At 48.6% G+C, this 20,607-nt stretch overlaps 1 protein-coding gene across 1 annotated transcript in view; it reads right to left on the reverse strand.

The window, feature by feature from the left end:
• Positions 1–20,607, reverse strand: part of CLSTN2 (calsyntenin 2) — a 623,511-nt gene that overhangs the window by 42,242 nt on the left and 560,662 nt on the right. Inside the window, exon 9 of the mRNA XM_046002347.1 lies at positions 8,033–8,195. Within this exon, the coding sequence (XP_045858303.1) occupies positions 8,033–8,195 (163 nt within the window). The remainder of the gene's footprint in view (positions 1–8,032; positions 8,196–20,607) is intronic.

Consider the following 20,607-nt stretch of genomic DNA (forward strand, 5'->3'; position numbering starts at 1 on the left):
AGGTTGGGACTGACACAACCCTGGGGGAGGATGTCCAGTTACACCGGGTTCTGTGGACACAGAAGGGCTTCAGCAGCAATTGCTCTGAGCTAGAATTTGCACTGGGACTGAACTCCCCCAAAGCTTTCCTTCAACTGAGAGGTGGGGCCCACCCACCTCAGTAGCTTTTGAACTACTTCCCTCTAAGTCTAAGTAGAAGACCTGCATGGTGTGAGGGTGCTGTCTCCCCGCTCCAGGAAGTGTGTGCGGGATGCTGTTGCTCCTTCCCTTCCCACTGTCATTCCCACAGCCGTTTAGTCTGGGAAACACTCAGAGATGAGTGGGTGCCGCATTTCCTCTTGCTGGCATTGAATGCTGCTCTGTGCCTGGCTTGTTGATGGGGATGCCCCTCAATGAACACAATTTCATGGATGGCTGGGTATCCAGTTTGAGCAATGCAAATGGTGAGACCGTCTGAAATCTTGCTTTCCCTCATTTCCTCATTTTGGTGATGGAGACACCCACGGAACACGAAGGCTAAGTGAAGTGTGTAACAGACCCCCTGGGCTAGAGCTTCAGAACTGTCCACATGGCCCCAGGGCTGCAGCTGTAGGCTACAGGGGACTTGTGCAGACAGACCATCTGCCATTGCAGCTGACCATAACCATTCTCAGCAGGCTTTCTCAACCCCTTCCGTGTCTATATATCCATCTCTCCAGCCTTTCCAGCAGACGTCTCCTATGTGACATGTTCCAAGGTGTAAAACGTAGGACTACAGATGACCCCCAAAATCATCTCTGTGGGGTCAGGGACCTGAATTCATGGAGTTGCAAAGGGCCCTCATATATCACCCAGGAGATTCCCCTTTCATCCTCCAGATGAAGAACTGAGGACTAGAACGGCAAGACATTTTTCAAAGGACCAGAGCCACAGGGAGGGTCTGGAATCCTCTTCTAGCTCCAAACTCAACCCTCCCTATACTGGACCGTGATGGGTCTTAGGTACCTTTAGGAATTAGCTTGACTTTGTCCAATCTGTGGGAAAAATGCCCTGGGAGTTGACTCAAGTGATTGGACTCCAGATTCCAGAATCCTCTGGTCTTCCGTACTTGACTATGCAATGTCACGGGGCCATCCATCGTCTCTAGAAGCGGGGGTGGTATAGTAGGTGCAAGCGAGGGTCAGGGTCTGTGGCAGAGACCTGGGTGCGAGTCCAAATCTGCGTGGCCCTTAGCAAGGCACTTCTCTCCGCTCTCAGTTTTCTTGCATGCAGAGTGCGGATCCCATTCTTATCCAGGCAATAGGGTTGTGAAAGGGGAAGGCATGCACTTAGCTCCACAGGGTGTAGGAACTCAAGAATGGCAGCTAGTTGTAGGGGCAGTGCGAACCAAGGGACTCAAACATGAGATTACATGATGTGACTTTTCTCTATCTTTCCCTTCAGCGGCTCCCCCTGCCCCAGTGCATCTCACAGAGAAGCTGAAACAATACTGTTTTTGCTCCAAGATCCTTGTCAAATTTTCTAATTGATATTAACTTCAGAATAAGATACAAAGTTAGAAATACAATTCACGAGGCGCCTGGGTGGCTCAGTGGGTTAAGCTTCTGCCTTCAGCTCAGGTCAAGATCTCAGGGTCCTGGGATTGAGCCCCGCATGGGGCTCTCTGCTCAGCAGGGAGCTCGTTTCCCCTTCTCTCTCTGTCTGCCTCTCTGCCCACTTGTGATCTCTCTCTCTCTGTCAAATAAATAAATAAAATCTTAAAAAAAAATACAATTCAGTTAGACTGTGTTTCCAGCCATGAATTTTAAAGCAGACTTCATCTGTGTCTTCTTTAAACTAATATACCTTCATGTCAAATTAACTCCAGGGCCTAGAACAATCTTTTCTTGATTTTTCTGATGTGGTTAATACCAAGAGACACCTTGTTAGTCATTCCCATGTGTTAGACCACAAACCACACGCCTTTGTCAAAACAGCTTCAAAAATGGGATATAATTCAACAAACATTAGCAACTGACCTTCTCTACTGACATACTGGAGTAGAGAGAAAGGTGAGGAGAGTAGAATCGGGGACAGCAGACAATCCTTGCCTTCTGTAAACCACAGCTGAGCGGGGGACGGAGAGCTGCATCGGCACCTTCAACAAGATATGTCCCCCAGAGTGCTCTAAGAACACTCTCAAAAGGAGCGAGTTCCATGGTGAAACAGGACTGAGAAACAAGGGTTCAGTAAGATCCAACAGACTGCTTGATTGGTGGGCTCTGGAGAGCTTTTAATAAACTAACGAGCCCTGTGATTTTCCTCTGTGGGGGTTTGGGGATAAATGAGGCAGTTTCCCAAACTTGACCATGGCCTCCTTGTGGAAGGGGCATCCTGTGGGACTGGAGCTTCCCGAAGTCCTCCCTGGGAAATGTCCACCTGACTCTAAGGCAGACTAGGTTAGGACATGTCTCTTTCTTCCAGCAGCAGAGCCCCTGGGGATGTAGAATAATTTCAACACAGACTTTATTAAGAGAACTTGTACTAAATTAGACCAAGCTGATTAAGTGAAGGCACGTACTCCAAGTCCCTGCACTAATTTTACTGTCTGGCGACAACATGACCTGGAAACGTGCGCCAGATCTCAGGACCACATGTGGCTCCAACTCCCCTCTGTCGGAAGATGACATGCTATTGATTATTGAAACTCTCAAGGTTATTTCTGCCTTTTTATCAACACTTGTGACCAGCCCTATTCTTTGCCTTGACTCCTTCCAACAGTCACAGTGGAGGTTCTCTATCTATCCTTTAACAAGAGGTTCTAATTTTTAGAACCATCCTTTTCTCTACCTCCTGTGGCTTTATTTGTTAAGTAGTGGGTAGGACTCAGCAAGACCAGGACATAGGGTAGAAAGGTCTCATCCGAGATGAGGATAGTGTCCTAGTCAGGAGCGGCAAAGTTGGATGCTCTAGGAAGGCTAAGGTCTGGAGCATGGACGAGAGTCTCCAGCAGAAGTAGGGATGAGGTGGTTGCTGTGGACAGGTGACAGGTAGGGAAGCCTGCAGTGAGATCTAGCAAGAGTAGTAAGGATGAGGGAGGGAGCAAGATGGTGACTTCTTGACGGCATGCCAAGAGTTGTGTTTCTGAAACCAGGTTAGCCACTTCGACGCAACACACAGAAATGCCTCCGTTGTGGTGTCAGGGGAGAGGTGGCCCAGAATTCTACCTGCTGGGGAACCACCCTGAAACCCCGCGAGCTCCCTAAGGTCCTGGTCTGACATGGTCATGGGACAGCTGCCTACCAGTCCCCATGTGGGCGGGCCCAGTTTAGAAATCCAGGGGCAAAGCGGGTGTGAGTGTACAACTTTCATAATACATCAGCAGAACTTGGATTTTTGTTGTTAGAAATGGATGAGTAGGACATCTAAAGAAAAGGGAAAATTAATTCATCTTTTAAATGATCTTCTCCCCTGACAAGACCCAGAGAGAGATAAGGAACCTGGAATTTGCCTAAAGGCAGCAGTTTCTGAGTTGGCCTACACGGAGCTCAGCACTGAGAGGGTGTGATGCCATCCTGAGAGCACAGAGGTGAAGGCAGGGCAGTGTGCATCGGCCGCAGAAGAGGAGAGAACCCTTCTACCATGTGAGGTCCATCCTCGCCACAAAAGCCTTTCTCTACGATTAAGATGCGTGCTGGAGGCTATACTGGCAACATTTCTTAAGTGTAAATGAAGTCTCTTTTTTTTTCTTAATTACTAGAAAAACTACCAGTGAAAATGATGTTCCACTATTACTTTGGCTTTCAGAGTCACCAACAGGACACAGCAGGCTAATTGGGGCTGCGCAGCACTGCCCAGCCACGGAGCTGGAGCCTGGGCCCGAGAGCATCCAACAAGCAGCTGCTATCAAATTATTTTCTATCCCCGTTGTGAAACCCCAATTGGAAATTTCACAAATGGGAACTCGTTTCCTTGCCAACCTCAGAAGCACCTCAAAAGCTCCCCACAATCACAGGTCCAGAGGCAATTAGAGCCTCGCCCAGTGGGCTTAGAATATGCATGTAAGTGGATTTCAGAAAGTTAGCCATGTGCCCAATAACGGCTGCATCGTGGGCTGTCAATTTCACAGCCCTGCATCCTGTAGAAAGGGCTTCTAACGTGTTCTTCCAAGACAAAGCATGGCTCCAAGGAGGATGAGTCTTGATGAGAACCCAAGCTCCTTCAGGAGGCAGTCTGGCATCTTACAGTCCCGACGGGCCGCAACTTCTCTTCTCAGCCTCTTCTGCACCCATCCCAGTCCCTGTACCTCGCAGTGACATTGACCATGCCCATGCCTCTGTGAAGATTCCTTATTTTCCTGCTGAACTCTCACCTATCCTAGAAAGCCCAAGTTTCAAGCTTCTTAAGGACTGTCTCCCATGCTGAAAATGTGCCAATATATCATCTTTCCTCTTGGGGAAGATACCCAAATCTCCATGGCCCGAAAGATAGCATGATCAGGGGCCCACCTACACCACAAGGGCCATGTTCCAATACTCGTCTTCTGACTAGTTATTCTCTCACCTCACTGACCTTCCCTCTGACCCACAGATGGACCTGGGTGAGCAGGGTCCATGTGGGAGGGTCCATCCTGAGGAAGGGAAGAAATGTCTGTGCACACAAGGAGCCACGGGGAGGCTGGAATCACAGAAGCCAGAGCATACCCCATCTGCAGACTGCCTGCCATGGGGGGCTCAGGTGCAAGGAACAAAGAAGGGATGGAGGAGGGGATCAGCGGGTATTTTCCAATGGATACATTTATTTCAGTGAAACATGCCAAACATGCCCCCTTTAGCTATCACCTCTTCCTTACAAGGACAAGGGAGGTATTAGCCTGGTTTTATAGATGAGAGAGTAGTTGCTCTGGGAAGCTGCAGATTCTGCTGGGTCCAGACAGCCAGGATGTGGCAGCATGTGGGTTTGACTCACATTCCAAATGACTAAACTCTTTTTCCTTGTTCTGTGGAGGGTCACTTAAGGAAATGGACAGCCAGGGATCAGCGAGGGGAATGCAGGGTGGCTATGGGTTTTGACTGCAGAGTGGACAGATGTGTCAGAAGTTTTCCCAAACACACAGTTCCATGAAAAAAAGATCAACCGGCCACAATGAGGAGCACACAGGCTCTAAAGACTTGGGTCAGGCAGGTTTGGCTGGGTGGCCTCGGGCCAGCTCCTTCACCTCTGAAAGCCTCAGGTTCTTTATCTGCAAGCTGGGCCTCCTGGCTCTTTCTCGCCAGACGGTAAATACCCAAGTACTGAAGGGCCTGCTCACGGCCGACTCCTAAAGTTCCGTCCCGGAAGCGACGTCGGGCTCTCCCACTCACATGTAACCAGCCAAAGCGAGTCACATGACCACACCACCCACCATCCCTCTGGGAAGGGGGCGGGAATACTTGGCGGTGAACACCCTCACTGGCACTTTCTCTCACATGCTTTTATAGGAAACCTATACCTCGGTTTAATACTTGAAAATAATTTTTGTGAAATGGCTTTTAAATAAATTGTAATCAGATATAGGGTTCGTGCTGTTACTTACGGAGAGATGACACCGTCTTTTGATGTGGCCTAGAATACTGACAGGGAAACACCTCCCTAAACATGGGGTCAGGGTCACAAGAACACTCCCCGCCTTAGGGGGGCCTCACAGCCTCTGTCCAGAGGGACTTCAGAATGGCTAGCGACCAGACTGCTGTGTTTCTCTAATTCTTGCCCTTACTTAGTGGAAATATGTTTTGGTTATTCTGCCTCTTCCCACTGTTCTGCTGTTGCATTGTGTGTGTGTGTGTGTGTGTGTGTGTGTGTGTGTGTGTGTGTGTGTGTGTGTAGGGCACGGTGGTTGTGGTAGGAGCAAATGCTTCTTCCTCTTGCTGTATAGGTCTCCGGGTGGAGCGGAGTCACATCTGGTCCTGAGGAAGAGGGACACCTATGCCTTTCAGCCTGAGGGAGAAGCCATCAGGAATCACTCAGAGAACCTGGACACTGAGCCAGCCCACAGCAGGGGGAGTTCGGGGTCGCCTCATTGAGGGAAGGGTGGTTGTGTTTTTTTATGTGGGAAGGACAGTCAAATATCTGTGACCAAGTAGATAGGCCCTGGTGGTCATCCGTATTGTTCATAAAATAGCTTTTTTTCCCTTCCAGACACATTGCAGATTTTTACTTTCCTTCTTTCCTGGAGTTAGGTGTGGATGTCTGAATTGCTTAGGCCAATAAAATGGGAGTGTGAAAATGATCTGTGTCACCGGTGGATGAAAGCTGTAAGAGCTTGTGCACATTCATCATGCTTTCTGTTTTCTCTTTCTCAGTACGAAGCAACGGGGCTGCTCGGTCTGTTTGGGTCTCAGACTGAAGGAAAAGAGAAGAGCCCTCAAGGATCTGCGGTGAATACAGACTGAGAACTATCTTAAGTACCTGAGAACTGGGACTTGATTGTCACTGCAACACAACTTAGCCTATGCTAACTGATTCGAAGAGGTCATCTTAATTCTTTATAAAAGTACTTTTTATTTTGATGGAACTGTTTCCCCACCCAGGAGACATGCAACTGGGCAGCAGTGCCTGTAACTGGCCTTGTGGAGGTGGGGGCAGGTTTCCATTGCAGGCTGGGGAGACAGGGATCCGAGTGTGATCTCTGAGGCCTGAGGCCTCTAAGGGAGGAGTCATGGTGAGGTTCATAATGAGGACGTCACTGGATGGGCGGTATCCAGGCCATGTCTCAGAATATCCACAGGCTGGCTGTGTTGTCCAGCTGGGGCACTGAGCCATAGGAGAGAGCCAGCACTCTGGCCCAACTGTGTTCAGTGACTAATGATTCCTGTGCCATCTCTGGATCAGTGGCTTGCTACACTCATTAGCTTCATGAACTCTCACCAGATGACAATCTCCCTTTTCTGAATTCCTGGGGAACTCTGCAATACTGATAAAGTTCTTATCAAGTTCTATTGACATGTTCAATGAACTTTTTACTATCATGTGACATATATCAGATGTTGAGTCGGTTACCATGAGGTTGGGTCATCTCAGAGTAGTAATCTGTGTATTTGGGGAGCATTTTTCTTCCCCTCTGTGATTGCATTGGTATTTCAAAGTGCCCTACTTTTTTTTTTTTTTAAGATTTATTTATGTATTTGAGAGAGGGAGATTGAGCATGAGTTGGGGGAGAGGGGTGGAGGGAGAGGGAGAAGCAGGCTCCCTGTTGAGCAGGGAGCTTGATGTGGGACTTGATCCCAGGATCCTGGGATCATGACCTGAGCTGAAGGCAGAGGCTTAACCGACTGAGCCACCCAGACACCTAGCACCCTACCTTTTAAGGGAGCAAAAACAAAGTCTCCAACAGAACTGAGTGAAAAGCAGAAAGGTTAAATGTATATTCAAAGAGCTGGTTTTCCTGGTTGCAAAGGGTAGATTAGCCTTCCAGTTTGGGGATTGGAGGAGAGGCAGCAGCAAAGAAACTGAGAAGGGAGCAGAAAGTGGAGGGAGTGGAAACGCAACAAGAACCCTCTGTCCTTAGTGAGTGGGGAAGGGGCTCAGAGCTGAGCTGAACTTGACAGTGGCCTCCCATGGCCTCACACCTATAGACAATCCACCCCTACAGCCCTACATATTTGTAAACTCCAAGAACAGAGGACTGGGGGCTTGGACGACTCGTGTGGGGATAGAGGGAGATCCTTGGCTGTGGATTAACACTCAACAGAATCAAATGACAATTTTAATATGGGATTCTACATTCAGCCTTTTCTCTGCACAGCCCCAGTCTGAAATCAGAGAAGGTTCCAGAACAGTAAAAGGTACCAGCAATTCAGAGGCAATCATGAAACTGCTCGTGTTGATCTAAAATCAAAATCTGGTCCCAGGTGCTTCATTGTTACACAAGTTTAATGTCTGGATTAATCCTTATTTTTATAGGTCCTGTTTTATCAGTAAGGGGTAGGAAATTTTCTAGGCTAATCCTCACATCACTTGCTTTTCCCTTTTCTCTCTCAGTACCTTTCATGGATTGTACACAGATGGGCCAGGAAGAAGGGCTTGACGCAATTACCTTGCCAGCAAGCGCCGACTGTAAGTTGCATGGCTATGTGAGATGGGTGAATGGGCCAATCGTTGGTCACCAGATAGGGTTCATAAGTTGCTCCATCCATGTACAAGGTAACTATGGGAAACTCCACATTGATGACGTAGTAATGCCATTCTTTATCACATATCTAATGAAAAGAAAAAGAACCAACACTTAAAATTGAATATACAATGAAACATCAAACAGGCTTTTATTCTAATTATGAAAGGGAGAGAAGACATTTTTGGGTCAAAAGTTATTATTGCAAAGAACTTAATGCACATAATGGTTGCTGTAACTGAGGTTAGAAAAGCTCACATCAAACTTGATGGGGCAAACCATGGGGTAGAGGAATACCAGAGAGTCCAATCATCAGACAAGTATTTGAGTATGGGCATCTTGGTCACATAATTAGCAGCTGTCGAGCCTGGCAAGGTCTTGGTGGACAGGGTGGGTGACAGCTTGAATTTTCTTTGCATAAAATTTTTCTTAGTTCTTTATTAGAGAAAAAAAGTTAAATTGAAATTATTTTCCTAAACTTGGGGATGGGGAGGCTAGAAAAAGAAAGATACTAGATTAAAAGTAGAAATGAAGGTGGACATAGAGAAGGGAAGGAGGAAGGGAAAGAGAAAGATGAAAATGGAAGAGAATTAGGGGCTAGAAAGGAGCAAGAGAGAAGGCAAAGGACAGGGGACAAGGAAGGAGGATGGGATGCAGAAGAGTAGGAACTCCTGATTCCTTTGTCTCTAGGAGCAACCAAGGAGTAACCTCATGGCCCCTTCAACTTGCGCAAGATACATTCTGAGAAAGACCGCCTTCCCGAGGGGACTCACATACATCCTGCTTTGGAGGATGTGGGGAGGCAGTGAATGACCATAAATGGTCCTCCTGGTCTTGACAGGTGCAGCACATTCTCACACTTATGGCCTCTCCCAACTTGTGTGCCTCAGATTCCTGGTCTTAGGGCTGGAAGCCAAAACCCAACTTTGATGGATGAGTAGGGACACTGGGGGCTAGAATGGAGTCATAACCCCTGACCTCAAGGAGTTGAACTCCCACAGCATGGTCCAAATGGAAAATGGAAACCAAGACAAAATAGAAACCAAGTGAGCCTTGGGAAGGGAGACAGGAAGGCGGTCACGCTGGAGAATGGTGCCCCTTCTCTCAGTCCTTAAGCCAGTGCCTTGGGAATCATGTTCGACATTCTCCACACCCCCCACCCCCAAATCCACCTGCATATTGTGGAGTCTACCTCTGAAATGTCTCTCATCTGCATCCTTGTCTCCATTGCCCCCACCATCTTTGTCAGTGGAGACAGATGAGTTCTGTATGAAGGTGACCCTCAGGTGAGGGCATCAGAGCCCTCCCTACATCCCATTCTGGATTAAATGTGCTGTTTCTCATGAATAGATAACACCAGCAGGGATGCTAAATGATCTTTTCCTTTTCATTTTGGAATAGGAATTTTTTCCTTAATGTTCTTTTTATATTGTCCTGTCTCATGTCTCAGGAAATTGCTCTTTTTGAAGCCCATTAGCCTGATAAAGCCTGATGAATATTTTAGGGGTTCTTGGAAGGTAATCAGGTGGTGTCAAGCAAGTATTTCCCAAATCCTGTTACACCCTCCTGCACATAAAGCTCAGTACCTGTTTCTGAGGTCCTAACCAAGTTTATATCCCTCTGGCTACATGCCTGAGACCAGATGTTGCTGGGGGCAGGCTCTTAGGCTGACCCAGTGTTGTGGGAGTGGTACAAAGGAAGACCTGGAGACAAAGTATAGGGGTAGTAAAAGAGTGGGGAACTAAGAAGGAGGCATCAAATCCAAGCAGGCCCATTCAATGCACCTTGGACTTGACGTCTGCAGTCAAGAATATGCAGACAGCATATTCCAGAACCTGGAAGATGGCTCACAACCTGGGGAGGGTCTCTGAGGCATGGAGGTATCTCTGCCCAGTCCCAGGGTGGGCTAAGAACAGGTGATAGTGGCCTGTTCTGCACCCCAGACAGACAGATGGCCTGACTGCACCCCATGCCCTTTGTAATGCAGGCAGAGCACGATAGTCAACCAGGCAGCCCTAGGCGGCTCCCCTGTCCTGGCCTCCATCGCCCTCTCTCTGCAGCCCTCTTCTCAGGCATGACTACCATCTTGAATCTGTATGCTGGCTGACTCTCCAGCACGCCACACCTGCTGACTCTGGGCAGAGAGTGAGCCTGTGGCTTGCTTCCTCTCATGACACTTACGACATTTTTATAGGACAATTCAAAAAAGTCTGAGGAAGAAATAAAATCATTCCATGACTAATAGTAGCTATGGCCCCTCTCAACATGGCAATCTTTTCCTAGGTGTGTCCCCACCCAGGTTTTCTGAAATGTGCTTCATGAGTAGCAGCCCCCAGGATGCCCTGCGTAAAAACAGTAAAACAGTAAAACTGCGTAAAAACAGTGACCCTATATATGGAGCCTAACTTTTTTTTAAATTTCCCATTTCATTTGCATATCCAGGCTTCCAGTAGCCTCAAAGTTTATGCCTGTAATAACTTCCCAAACTTGTTGGAAAATGGAACTTTTCTACTATAGCATTCCTATAAGCATCCTGTGAGACAACCATGGGGGAAGGCCAATTTGGACCATACTGGGTCTACAATTTAAAAGTTTGCTTGATTCACTTAATGTTAACATTAAAATGCCTTTACCAACTTCAGTTTTGGTGGCTATATAGTAATGGCTATATAAATTATATTTAAATATCCCCTTATTTTCAGGTATTAATTATGTAACAACAATATAAAAGATACTGTAACATAATACTGTATTTCTTTATGCATAAATATTTGTCTGCATTTCTGATGATATCTTTGGGAAAGATTCATGGAAGTAGAATTATTGGGCCAAAGATTGAAGGTATTTTTTTTAAGATTTTATTTATTTATTTGACAGAAAGGTAAAACCAGGGAGCACAAGTGGAGAGAATGGCAGAGGGAGAGGAAAAGCAGGCTCCCCGCTAAGCAGGGGGTCTGATGCGGGCATTATCCCAGGACCCCAGGATCATGACCTGACTCAAAGGCAGCCGCTTAACCACCTGAACCACCCAGGTACCCAGGTTGAAGGTATTTTGAAGGCTACTGACACACACTGCTAGGTTTTATTTATTTGTTTCCTGTAAAAATTTGTGCCTATTTATTCTCTTGCCTACACACTGTAAGAGTGCTCATGAGTTGTACCCTTACTGCATTATTAACAAAATATATCCAGGATCTATAAAGAACTCCTCAAACTCAACACACACAAAACAGATAATCATATCCAAAAATGGGCAGAAGATATGAACAGACACTTCTCCAATGAAGACATACAAATGGCTATCAGACACATGAAAAAATGCTCATCATCACTAGCCATCAGGGAAATTCAAATTAAAACCACTTTGAGATACCACCTGACACCAGTTAGAATGGCCAAAATTAGCAAGACAGGAAATAACTTGTGTTGGAGAGGATGTGGAGAAAGGGGAACCCTCTTACACTGTTGGTGGGAGTGCAAGTTAGTGCAGCCACTTTGGAGAACAGTGTGGCGATTCCTGAAGAAATTAAGAATAGAGCTTCCCTATGACCCTGCAATTGCACTGCTGGGTATTTACCCCAAAGATACAGATGTAGTGAAAAGAAGGGCCATCTGTACCCCAATGTTTATTGCAGCAATGGCCACGGTCGCCAAACTGTGGAAAGAACCAAGATGCCCTTCAACAGACGAATGGATAAGGAAGATGTGGTCCATATACACGATGGAGTATTATGCCTCCATCAGAAAGGATGAATACCCAACTTTTGTAGCAACATGGACGGGACTGGAAGAGATTATGCTGAGCGAAATAAGTCAAGCAGAGAGAGTCAAGTATCATATGGTCTCACTTATTTGTGGAGCATAACAAAGAACATGGAGGACATGGGGAGATGGAGAGGAGAGGGAGCTGAGGGAAACTGGAAGGGGAGATGAACCATGAGAGACTATGGACTCTGAAAAACAACCAGAGGGTTCTGAAAGGGCGGGGGTGGGAGGTTGGGGGAACCAGGTGGTGGGTAATAGGGAGGGCACGTGTTGCATGGAGCACTGGGTGTGGTGCAAAAACAATGAGTACTGTTACGCTGAAAAGAAATTAAAAAAAAAATATATATATATACTCCTGGCAATTTGAAAGGGGATACATTTTATCTCCTTTTAATATGGTTCATAAAGATGGAAAGATTTATATTCGCCAGGGTCAAAAGGGAGGGCCTTCTGAGAGGGGAGCAGCCTGAGCGAGGACTCCCAGGCAGGAACACTGGCGAGCTTCCTGGGGTAGCTCCCACTTGGGCATCTCAAGAGGCTTTGAGCTCAGTATAGGCTTATGCCTGCGGACTTCCCGCACCAGGTAATCTATGAAGGCAGCTAAGGGAAATGCCTAGTTAGGGTTTCACTAATGTGGATCTGTGATGGGGAAGAGACCCACATTAGCCCTCTGCCAGAATTGGAGGGACAAACTGTAATTGAATAATGATCAAGCCAGGAGGCTGCAAAAATAAATGTGTCAGTGCAATGGCTCAACCGTGAAAGAAGGAAATCAGGCAATGCTGCCTTACCGGGGTGGGGGCGAGGTAGAGAGAAGAACTGTAATTCCTGCCTGTTCATGAATCCCTGGCGGACAACGCTGCACCAGCATGTCCAGTGCCATCCTCCGAGGCGGTGCCCAGGGCCTCCGCTGGGCCAGACACACCCTTCTCCCTGAACACCTGTAGCTGCTCCCAGGGTGGGCGGCTGCAGCTGCTGTTCAGCCAGCAACTGACCTGAGACCTGTGACCCAGGGACATGTGTTTAGCAGGGAGGGGCCTGAGTGGGGAGGACATTGGTACTCCAGGATGAATCAGGGGCCATGGAAGCCTCCCATGAGAGGGGAGGCAGAAATCAGGCTGCTGACTTGTTGGTAGGTCCAAATATCCTTTAAAGTGTCAGTCCCTTGCATGTAGTGGGTGGGAGGGAAATCTATCTCAGGTTGGACAGCTCCATTCAAAATACTGGATTTCGGGCGCCTGGGTGGCTCAGTGGTTTAAGCCGCTGCCTTCGGCTCAGGTCATGATCTAAGGGTCCTGGGATCGAGTCCCGCATCGGGCTCTCTGCTCGGCAGGGAGCCTACTTCCCTCTCACTCTCTCTGCCTGCCTCTCTGCCTACTTGTGATCTCTGTCTGTCAAATAAATAAATAAAATCTTTTAAAAAAATTTAAAAAAATACTGGATTTCTTAGAAAAACCAGCTCTGAACCTGCAGTGGGGCCCCTTTAAAGGATATCTACTCTAAGAGAGGGGAAGGAGGGCAGACACAGAGCGGGAGGGGTCAGGCGAGGCTGGGAAAGGTGAGGCCTGGAGATGAGGCACATCTCCAGGGGACAGATGGACAGATGGACAGATGGACAGATGGACTGAGGGACAGATTTGGAAGCGAGGTGGCAGGACCTCCTGCAGGCAGGCAGTATGGGGTGTGGGATAAGGGGAGGAGGATGGTAGTCATAAGGACAATCAATCCTGGACCGTGCTTCCCTGTCCCTTAGGCTATGGGATCGTCCCCACAACCCTCTGCAGGACGAGGGCCAGCCCCGTCTCTGGCACCTGGAGAAGATAAAGCAAGAGAATGACGTGGTGCCTGATCTCAAGGAGTGTATGTCGGGAGTTCCACGTCATGTGGACCCCACTCAGCTTCCACATTCGGCCTCCTGTGTGTTTGTTTCACGTACAACCAGTGGTTAAGCTTCGCACACTCACTGCCACTTCAGGGTCTGGAGCAGACCCTTATCTCCTGAGTGACAGACTTGCATGTCAAATTGCCCCCACGTGGCCCACCTGACATGCTAGGGCACTCAGGCTCACTGTGTCCAGCATGGAGCCCAACACCTCCCCCGCTCCAGCTCCCCCCTTTCCCCTGACCCTGTGCTGTGTCCCTGCCTCAGCAAATGCTCCTCATCTGACCGTCGATCAGGTCAGATCTGGCCTCAGGCCAGAACCCTGGGCATGGCTTTAGACTCCCTCCTTCTTTCCCCCCGGCCCTCTAGCCAGTGTGCTGCCAAGTCTGGACAGCGCCCCTCCCCTCCATCCTCAGCCCTTGGCCTTAACTCGCACTCAGAATTCCCAACGTGTACTCGAACAGGGAGATTGAGGGGGTGTGTTCAGACAGACCAGGGCAAGATGGAAAGCACCCGAGCCGGGGAGAGGCCCATCTGCAGCAGGGAGACTGTGAGAAAGCTCTGGCATGAGCGTGGGTGGGGCTGAGCTGGCAGCCCCCTAGTGACCAGCTCTGCTGGGGACAGCCACAGAGACCAGTGAAGGAGGACTCCCAGGAGGCAGTCTGCAGGCTGGGCCGGTGGGGGATGGGCCAGGTGGCACACCTGCCTTAGGAACTTCTGGGTGGTCATGTTCTGGACTTCAGGAAAATAAGTGAACCTTTAAATCCTGACTCCTTCCCCTGTAAAGTGAGGATGACGAGAGCACCTACATCATAGGGTTATTGTGTGAACTGAACTAAAATAAATCCTATACCATGCTGCACACATATTTTCAACGTACGCAGATAGGAAAACCCCTTTCCTTCTCCAAAAAGACTGAGATGATGCATAAAATAAAGCAACAAAGATAACAAAATAAAACAGAAATAAAAGAATTAGAAAGAGAAGTCCTTAGGTATAAAAAGCCAACAAAAACCCAAAGCTGCCCCCCGAGTGTTGAAAGTGAATGACTGCTGAGGGGCTGGGACCTACCCTGTCAGCCGTGGTTTCAAAGCCACTGGGAGAGAGGAATGGAGAGTCCGTCCGCCTCACGGGGACTCTAAGGCAAGGGCTCAGAGACAAGGGCTCTGAAACGAGTCACCTCAGAGACGTCAGACCCCCAAGCCTGCTCTGTGCACATGTATTGGCTCCAAGTGGACACAGCCCGGCCAGCACAGAAATCTAGAACTCAGAGATGAACTTCACAATGCATCCGCCAGGGCTTTAGGCCCCTCGAAAAGACATCCTCAAAATCTAGTAACAGAGATAAGCCTGCCTAGGTCTTGGGCATACAATTCCTGGGAGCCTTGAGCTCAGAGTTAAAATTTATGAAACAAAGAGGAGGCAATCCTTTGTATGCAAGAGAAAAAGCAAGCAAAACAAATGATCAAAAACCCATCTTTCAGGAACTACAGAAAATGCAGCTATTAGGGAGGAAATAGGGGAAGTCAGGTTTGAAAAAGAATCAAGGAAAAATTCCAGAAATAAAAGACACAGTTATTGAACTACAAAGAACGAAATCAAGAACACTGACAATGGAATTGGAGAATTGGGTGATAGATGAGATTGGAGGAAAATGAGGATTTGATAAAGCAATGAAGAGGTATGGATTGTATGGATGATCCCAGGACACATTCCAGCAGAGAGCCTGGCAGACGTGTGGGGGTGAGGCCAGGGGACAGCAGGGGGGTGGGGCTCCTGAAGACCTCCAGGGCCTTGTTGGAGGCCTGTGCTACCTTACTGTAGCGCCTTGCATTCTAGAAAGCCGTTCTCTACTTTCCCAGCCCTCTCACGTGTTAAATCAGAGGACAGTAGAACACACAGAGCTCCACAGCCCCTGGCCCCAGGACATATTCGAAGGGCAGGTTGAACCTGAACCCCCTTTCCTGAAAATGGACAACAACTGAACCAGACAGGTTGAAACCGTGCAAATCAGGTTCGCAGGGGGATCTCGCAAGGCCCTTTGGCTTCAGGTCACTGTGTTGGAACATTTAGAAGGATGTGGTTTTGGTTAATGCCAAGACCAATCTTATGCCAAAGCAAAGATGCCGCTCTTATTTGCAAATCTCTCTACGATCTTCCTAGGAAGGCGCCAGTACTTGCGAACTGGCCCAGAGAAATGCGGGGTGTTTTCTGTGGAAGGGGATGAGGACAGCTCTGAAAGTACCCCCCGGGCCAAAATTGCTAAAAGCGATTGCTGACTGAGGGCAGCAGAGCACAGGGAAACAGGAACCATGAGAGGTAGCTTGTGTCAAAGAGACCACCCCATTTGCAGTTTGCTTGAGCAACAATTGGGCAAATCCCCAAAACAAGCCTGAGCAACCGTCCTTACAGTTTGTGTTCACACCGCGTAAATCCTTGTGTGTGTCCAGGATTCAAACTCATCTACAGAGACAGAAAACACACCTACTGTGCACTGAGGACATGGCTGGTACCCTGGAGCAAGCTATGATTTTTTGCTGGGTAATCAGCTTCTTGGACCAGCTGTTTATGCTTTCCCCCTTAAACCAGGCCTTTAAACAATGCCAACCAGATCTCCCCTCCCCACTCTGGGAGGACACCCTGGGAAGTTCCCTTCACTTCCAGCTCAAACTGATGGTCTCATTTTCATGTATTCAAACTCTACTTTAGGTTGTCCTTCGTGCAAACGAAAGCTTCTGTCTCCAGCCTGGGTCTGATCTGCCAATTCTGTAAAGCCCCATGGAGGTAGTAGGGTTGGTAGGTTAATGTGGGAACCGGACACTGGGGCAGCTAATCTGCCCTCAGTGAAGTGGGAATTGTGCATTCTGAGTGCTAGGTCCCTCCCAGGAGTGAGGAAGAGGGACAGGACCAGCCAGGGGAGATGACGGCCCTCATGTGCCATCTATCAGGAAAGTGTGACTGTTTCAGGCGTCTTTCCCAACGGCATGGTTTGTAAAACAGTCCTGCTGGAAGTATCATGAACAACGGTGTCAGGGTCATGATTGGAGACAATTCATGCAGTTAAACAGGTTTCTTTTAGCAAGACTCCACAGGGCCATGGTTCTCAAAGTATGGTTCCTAGACCACCTGTATGGGCACCAGCTAGGCTTACGGACTGAAGGTTTGTAGCCTCTCCAGATTCCTGTGTTGAAGCTCTAATTCCCAGTGTGATGCCATCTGGGGGTGAGGTTTTGGGGAAGTAATTAGGTTTTGATGAGGCCATGAGGGTGGGGCCCCCCCTGCTGGGATTAGCGTCCTTATTTATTTTATGTTTTAAAAGGTTTATTGGGAGGGGAGGGGCACAGGGAGAGGGAGAGAATCTCAAGCAGACTCCACACTGAGCAGAGTCTGATGTGGGGCTGTATCTCATGACCCCAAGATCATGACCTGAGCCGAAATCAGGAGTAGGACACATAACGGATTGAGCCACCCAGGCACCCTGGGATTAATGTCCCAGTGAAGAGGAAAACCAGAGACCCTCTTTTCTCTACCACGTGAGGACACCAAGAGAAGGCGACCATCTACAAGTCAGAAAGTGGGTTTTCACCAAGAACAGAATCATGGCACCTGGCACCTTGATCTTGGACTTTCCAGCCTCCAAACTGTGAGAAATAAATGTCTATTGTTCAAACCACGAAACCTATGGCATTTTGTTATGGCATCCTGAGCTAAGACACCTAAGAACCTGCCAGAAATGCAGATTCTCAGGCCCCACCCCAGCCACACTGAACAGAGAGACTCTGCAGGTAGGGCCCAGCAGTGTTTTCCCAACAGGCCCTCCATGCGTTCAGACAGGTCAAGTTTGAGAAACTTTGCCTCAGAGATTATGCTAATGTGGGCAACAGAACAGTCAGTTTACCAAATCCGTTGACCTCCTTTGTTTTCCCTCTAGGTACCTGAGAACATCACCTGAAACAAAAAAATCTCAGAAGACACACGCTGTGAAATTCATTCCGTTTGTTGAACACGTGTTGAACACGTACGCACTACGTCCCAGACGCTTTCCCGGCCCTGGCGATGTGACAGTGAACAAAGCAGGAAGATTCGGGCCAGTCCCGTCCCACTTTCCAGGGCTTGCGCTAGTCTCTCCCCTCCCCAGCCCCCTGAGGAGGCTTCCCCGCTTCTGTTCACAGGTTCCCCACAGCTTTCCCCTTGAGCATGAGGATTCCCTCGCCCCAACAGCAAAAGGCCTCTCTTAAGCCTGCCAAGCTTTCTTCCTCCTCCTCAGTTTTTGCTTCAAGGATGTGCCATAGAATTCATCTGGGGATGTCTTCCTCATGGATTTACCCAGCAGCCGGCATCTGTCAGGGCCCCAGGGTGCAGATTGGAGCTGCCTAGGCGGGCCAGGAAGCACGAGTCTTTTCTTTGTTTGTTTGTTTAAAAGACTTTTTTTTTTATAAACATATAATGTATTATTAGCCCCAGGGGTACAGGTACCCTCCCCAATGTCCATAACCTCCTCCCCCTCTCCCTCCCCCTCCCCCCCAACTCTCAGTTTGTTCTGTGAGATTAAGAGTCTCTTATGGTTTGTCTCCCTCCCGATCCCATCTTGTTTCATTTATTCTTTTCCTACCCCCCAAACGGAAGCACGAGTCTTAAATCTGACAATTAGGAAAGGGACTATTTCTCCTCACTGTTCTTTCCCTGATCACAATCAATTGCACAAAGATAAAGCAGATCGCTTGCTGGGAAAAAGGAATGGTCTCGAAAGCCAGATGCTTTAGTTTGGGGCTGAGGTGGGTGCAGGCCCTCTGACCGAAGACTGAGACCTCCAGGGTACAGAGTGAGGGGCATGACGGCCACTCCAGAATGGGCTCTTGCAGACCCGCCCACTGGCTGAATGAATGCATGGTCACAGTAAAAGCCAGTGACACTGGACAGAGATGCTCCAGAAGAGGGGGACATGGGACCCAGCTCAGGAAGCTGGAGCCCGGTTTGGGGGATAAGGCCAAATCTGGGTCAAACACTTAGAATTCTGAAGCTCCCGAGCATGGCAGTCCAAGAGAAAGGGGTGAGCAGGGCCAGCACACAGGAGGGTTCTAGACAGAAAATGAGGCCGAGGAAGGAAGTGAAGATCATCAGATACAGGCGGGTCTGGAGAAGACTAGGGAAGGGCCCATGCATGCTGTGAAGGCCTCCTCGTCTGCCTCTGGCTATGCTGGGGGTATCAGCGTTTCCATGCCTTCCCACCCAGAGACAGTGGCTCTGAAGTGACCAGCTCAGAGGAAAATTCAGCTGTAGCCTCTTACCTGGACAGGGACCTGGGGCAATTTTCTTAAACTTTCTTAAACTTGACGGTCAATTTCTTCATCTATAAAATGGGTAAAACCCCTTTGTTGCAGGAAACTTTGTTTATTCAATGGATATTTACTGGTAGCGACTATAGGTCAGGGCTTATTCTAGGTGTTGAGTATAGAAAGTGGGCAAAACCTGTAGCAGCTCCTTCCCTAAGGGAATAGCTGAAAAATAGAATACTCATGCGAATAATGAATGGTCTGTCTGAAAGAGATACCATGCAGGGGCGGTGCCAGGTGCCATATGAACTCGTTGCTGAGAGATCTGAACTGGTCGTGGAGATGAGGAAGTGAGGGTGAAGGAAAGGAGGCAGGAGAATTGATCGATGGGGATAAGAACAGTCAAGGGGGAGGGAACAGCCCAGATGATGGCCCTGAGGCTGGAGCACAGTGTGGGAATCAGAGCTTGTGATCTGGGGGGCAGGGGACTTGGCAGAGCAGGTGTTAGGGAAGGGTCAGTGTCTGCCTCTCCTTCAGCTCTGCTGCTGCCAGCACCCCCTCATAAAGTCAACCCCAAACTCCCTGCCCCCAGATTGGTTTTCCTGTCTCCTCAGACTGGGCTCTGCCCTGCTCCAAACCTGTGGGGTGGTACCCACTTTCCACAAAATGCTCCCTGCTCAGCCTGACCCTAGAGAGGGGCCCTACTGCAGTTCAGTGTTGGGGCTTTGGCACGAGGCCTCCGGAGTTCATAGTCTGATCTGACTACTTCCTGGCTGTGTGATCTCAGGCAACTCACATTCCCTCTCTGTGCCTCAGTTCCTTCATCTAAAAGATTGAAATAACAACAGTAACTAACTCACTGGGTTGTCCCAAATCCCACACAACACTCGAGGCACATCTGTAATTTCACAATGTTAGTAGTCATGTTAAAAAACTAAAAAGAAAGGTGAAATTATCTTTAAGAATATACTCTAACCAAATATATCCATGTATCATTCAACATGCAACCCGTCTCAAAAATTAAGATATTTTATTTATGTTGATGTTTATATATTTTATCTCTTTTTCTTGTTAAGTCTTCGCGATGACTTGATGTGTGTGTATGACAGCACACCTTGGCTGCAACTGGCCAGATTCCGACCGCTCAGCAGACACACAGGGCTCGCCAGTCAGGCCAGCCCCTGACTCTGAGATCCCTGAGGCCAGGGCCTTGCCTGTACTCCGGGCTCTCCATGAAAGCAGATTGCACAGAAAAGCATGGGTGCAAGGAAGAACAGCAGTCATGCTCTGCCAAGCCCTGTCTGCTCTCCCTTGGCCTCTTCCTCTGCTACTGGGCACACAGCCCTCCTGCCATGGTGGGGAGCCAATCCTGAGCACCGAGTGCCAAATGACCTTTCTGAAGTGAGGGTGACAGGAGCACTTACAGGACCTGGAGCCCCAGAAGGCAGTGTGAAGTGAGGAGGGCCGCGTGAAGAAAGAGACGTGGGGTGGTAAAGATTCTCACGGGGTCAAGGAGGACAGGTCCTATCCTAGGAGCCTTTGGCCTTCCACCACAGATGAGGGGAAGGAGGAAAGGTCAG

Source organism: Meles meles, chromosome 4 (assembly GCF_922984935.1).
Source record: "Meles meles chromosome 4, mMelMel3.1 paternal haplotype, whole genome shotgun sequence".
Taxonomy (NCBI): domain Eukaryota; kingdom Metazoa; phylum Chordata; class Mammalia; order Carnivora; family Mustelidae; genus Meles; species Meles meles.